Source organism: Scylla paramamosain, chromosome 27 (assembly GCF_035594125.1).
Source record: "Scylla paramamosain isolate STU-SP2022 chromosome 27, ASM3559412v1, whole genome shotgun sequence".
Taxonomy (NCBI): Eukaryota; Metazoa; Arthropoda; class Malacostraca; order Decapoda; family Portunidae; genus Scylla; species Scylla paramamosain.
The window spans coordinates 7,687,501-7,692,500 of NC_087177.1; the positions used below are offsets into that span (position 1 = coordinate 7,687,501).

Consider the following 5,000-nt stretch of genomic DNA (forward strand, 5'->3'; position numbering starts at 1 on the left):
TATGCTGGTATATCAATGCTGCAACACACTGCCTCGCACGGATAAGCAACTTGGTACACTCATCCTCGACAGCAATCACTGCGTCCTCGGGTATAGTCACGAATCCCTAACTGGTGCAGATTCCACGTGGATCAAAGTTCAGGAGCTCACAATGGCTTCACGTGATAGCCACACAAGGCATCACCGGAGCCCAAGTACCTGGGGATCCCTGTGTTAACTGAATACACGGCAAACTATGATAGGATATAATTTGGCATGAGACGGGTGAACTTGACTACTCTAATAACATGTGAGGATTCGGGGATACAATTTTGAACTTGCGGCTGTTTGTTGTGGATATACTTAATTCCTGACCTCTGAAGGCAAGTTATAGATACGTATTCTTACTGGGTCTTTGTATCTTACGAGTGGTGTTTGTTAGAGTTGCTTTGGAGTGATTTCGAGGCTCGGAAAACTAGCTAATCACCGACACTCCTGCCTGCTGGCGTACCACAGTTGCCAGACGTGTTGCTGAGTGGGATCTCTCTCTCTCTCTCTCTCTCTCTCTCTCTCTCTCTCTCTCTCTCTCTCTCTCTCTCTTCCTAATAGATAACCATAATCATTATTATTGTATTTATGACAATAATTCTTGTTGTTACTACTACTGCTGCTGCTGCTATCGATATTATTAATAACAATATCCTCATGAGCTAATTTGCCATTGCACACAATCCATTAATTACAGCGCCCAGTAAGTTTTCCATTGATTTAACCACTCAGCTTATGTTATCTTAAAATCCGCAGCAAATATCTCGTTTTTAATGTATGCCTACCCTCCTCTTCTAGACCAAGGGGAATGAACGAGAAAACGGAAGGCAAGGAAACGAGTAATCTGCATTTAAAACGAAGTTCGAAATCAACAAAATCATCTCGAAAATCTAGTGAAAACATTTAGTGAGCTAACGTGGCGGCGACGAAAACTACGGCAAGGCTGCTCACGGCAAGGCTGCTCACTGTAACTATTCTCTGATGAATCCACAGGTTATGAAATGTATTATTTAGTTTTAAAAGTGCCCATCACTATTACGCTTCGTGCTGGTAATTTACTTTTATTTCATCCCAGCCAGAAAATCACAGTATTCCCGAGAATTGTTGAGAAGGAAAGAAACAATCCAGAAACAGGATTTTAAAAGCATAAGCAGTTTTTGCTACAAAAATCACAGATGAATTCAACACTTTTTTCCCCTTAAAATAAAACAATACAAAAAATGGATCACCAGAAATTCGTTGTTGAATGAAATTTTACATCGTCACTGAGCTGATCGCTTCTAGTATTATCATAAGATCCTACATGAGAGGACTACGTGCGCAGTATCAATCTGAGGCTCATCACACGGTCTCCTCCATCCGCTCCCCTCACCTTTCCACTCTCCATTCGTCGTAAATATTCAATACCAACAACGACCAGTCACCGTTGGGAAAACCGTAGAAAACTTTAGCTCGGTTAGGTTTGTGGCTTAACATCAACCATGGGGCAGTAGCATGATATGAATCCCACATAATAATAATGAAGAAAAAATGTACAGTTGCTTTAATTGGGAGCATCAGGCAAGGATCAATGGCGTCATTTTGTTTAGCTTCTCACATTTCTTGTATACGGAAATAATACATCAATATAAAGCTAAATACAGGGTGTTCTATAAGTTTCCATACATAGGAAGAATTATAAGAATTTATAGAAATATAGAAAAAACATTTTTATTTATATAATATGCTCTACATGACTGCCTTTGTGTTGAAAACACATTTCAATTCGTCCTCCACTGATGAAGAACACGTTCAAACAAATCTGGATTTATGTTTGTTATGGCATTCGTGATACCATATGTATGGAAATTTATGGACACCCTGTATATGCATAACATGATATATGTATAACCTACTCCTTATACTATATGTTGGCATAATACATAATAATCTGCACGAAGAAATAATTTAACCTGGCTTAAGCCAGAGGCCTGTGCTGACTCGAATAGGTTGAGGTGTAAGATGCCAGATTCACCACACAAGCCATGGATAAAAGGTTGACAATACTAACATGCAACCAGTATGCTGTTAACGCGCCTGTGATATGTATCTAAACAACAGTGTATCTGAATATATCAAAACAATGAACAACATACGGATTATTTGTTATTTGATTAATATTATTGTGGTATATGCCATCAGTTGTGTTCACTCAGTCGCAAGTGTGGCTCGAGTGTTTCATACGAGTGAAGCACCGAAGCCTTAGTAACTACCGGCGAGTGATAAACATTTCCCACAGCCACTGATCAAATTACTTACATTATTCACTCAGAAAATCTTGTTTGTATTGGTGACTTGCAATGTGTATCCTTTATTGTTGCTCTGAAACACACACACACACACACACACACACACACACACACACACACACGTGAAGGAGATGACACGTTAAAAGTGCATAGAATGAAGAATCTCTCTCTCTCTCTCTCTCTCTCTCTCTCTCTCTCTCTCTCTCTCTCTCTCTCTCTCTCTCTCTCTCTCTCTCTCTCTCTCTCTCTCTCTCTCTCTCTCTCATACGTTTACATTAATAAGGACAACAAATATTATCTTGTATAAATTATTTCACAATCGTCAACACATCTATTGTTTCCGGAAGTGAATGAGAACTCAGAAATCCACATGGGATACCACCAGACTGACGCCGCCTGTCCTCGCCCTCCCTGTGGCTGCCTCCTTCCCCAGAGTGTCCAGGGAAGGGGGCAAACCCTCACACCAGTCAGGCGTTTATAACATTAAGTTAGGTTTAGTTTTGAAATGTTTTTGATTGTTGCGTGACAGGAGACTAAACGTGTCAGTTAGACGAGTTGTTTTTGCCGTGTGCACTGAAAAAATCTCCTGTAAAAAAAAATCGGGCAGAATAGTGGAGGAATTTAGGCGAATGCACTCACTCACACACACACACACACACACACACACACACACACACACACACACATGCTGAACAACGCCATTCTCAGGGTTTCACAACACCTAAAGTAAACAAAAGGGAAACTTCAGAAAGCAAAACGTACAAAACGAACAAAAGAAAAGCTACACGTGACACAGAACAAAAGCCGCTCGGAAAAACAATAACAAAATCCAGCGGGGCGAGTCATCCACCCTAAGTAGTTCCAATCCAGGATCACACGAAGAGCGCCTCACCCGTACAACTTTTATGCTTCGCCTCCCCTTCCCCCCCCCCCGCGACAAAGCTTGAAAAAGTGGACCATCTCGCAGCCCTACCCGGAGATCTTTGCCCGTTTTCCTCCCCTCCTAACATCATCGCACACAAACATAGGAATCCAATATAAGAGTATTTTACACAAGGACTGCAGCATTTGACTAAACAATTTTCTAAAATCCACATTACTCAATGCAACACTTACAGTAATACCAGGATCCAATACGCATATTTAGTTTCCTTGATTTCTTTATGCTGAAAGTGACTTTGTTTCATGTGCCGGTAATTCAAAAAGATACAATTATAGGATGAAGAATGCATACTTTACTGTGCGAGTGTGGCCCAGGTGCGTGGTCTTGTCCTTGCACAAAGCACGACACCAGTATAGCCTACTACTTGGATCTCGATGGATAAGCTCATTCTCCCTTTCTACCCAAAGCTCGACAATTTAATACATTTTCCACCAAACGATTACTATTTGCTTACGTATGTCAGGGAAAGGGGGGCTGCTCTTCCATCAAGTTAGCCAATGACATGCTTCAGAAGGAGGGAGGGAAGAGACAGGGGCTTGTCAATCAAGTTAATCTGAGCAGAGTAGAGATTCGTGTCTCACCGAGTCACTGTCACTCCTCTCCAGCGGCCACGTCCTCCAAGAGCACCTCAGTGAGCATCTTCCGGGTTAGTGCTACCTCCAGTCCGGCCCACCACTCCAGCGAGGTCTTCCTCTCCCTACACTCCCTGCCAACGCCGTCTCCTGCAGAGGGTCAGGTACGCCACTCTAGTTTTCATTTCCACTTTAATTAACGCCATTACATAAAGTGAAGACCCGCCGAAACGTACATTATTATGCATTAACATCATACACTTTGCAACACTAAATTATATATATATATATATATATATATATATATATATATATATATATATATATATATATATATATATATATATATATATATATATATATATATATATATATATATATATATATATATATATATATATATATATATATATATATATATATATATATATAATTTTTTTTTTTTTTTTTTTTTTTTTTTATGTATCATTAGTATTTATGAATATGAAAGATCACCAGACATTTGCATGCTTCACCACAACGGCCGCCCTCCACAGGAAAACGCAGCCACCACGGAGCACTTAACGACGGAGCCGGACAAGCACGATGTGAGGCCAGCGTCCTCGCCCTCATCACCCACCATACAGGTTGCTGAGAGCGGCATCTTCTTTCCATCAGAGCCTGACGTGTGTTCCCAGAGTTCAAGTGTTTATGACAACGTGATGAGTCTCGAGAATTTCAGACAAGGACCCTCGGGCCTCAACAGCAGACATCTTTCAGTTCTGTTCGAAATGGTGGCTCCTTTGACCACCAAGATCTCCGTCCACTGCCAGCTGAAGGACACACTGACCAGGCGCCGCAGTTGGTTCAAGACGCCCTACAGTCTCTTCCTCGCCAGCCAAATATCCAGCAGCAGCAGCAGCAGCAGCAGCAGCAGGAACAGCAACAACAACAGCAGCAGCAGCAACAACAACAGCAGCAGCAACAGCAGCAACAACAGCAACAACAGCAGCAACTACAACCACAACAACAACAACAACAACAACAACAACAACAACAACAACAACAACAACAACAACAGCAGCAGCAGCAGCAGCAGCAGCAGCAGCAGTATCTACAGCAGGCACAAGATCTTTACCCAGTCTTCCAGTCGCAGCACAAGCTTCCTCCAAAGCCTTTTAAGATCCACTC

General features: G+C 41.6%; 1 protein-coding gene across 1 annotated transcript in view; it reads left to right on the forward strand.

The window, feature by feature from the left end:
• The window catches only part of LOC135114120 (nephrin-like), a 56,454-nt gene that overhangs the window by 51,170 nt on the left and 284 nt on the right, over positions 1-5,000 (forward strand). The window contains exons 15-16 of the mRNA XM_064029830.1: positions 3,864-3,994; positions 4,367-5,000. The exon at positions 4,367-5,000 is cut by the window's right edge and continues 284 nt beyond it. Of these exons, the coding sequence (XP_063885900.1) occupies positions 3,864-3,994; positions 4,367-5,000 (765 nt within the window). The remainder of the gene's footprint in view (positions 1-3,863; positions 3,995-4,366) is intronic.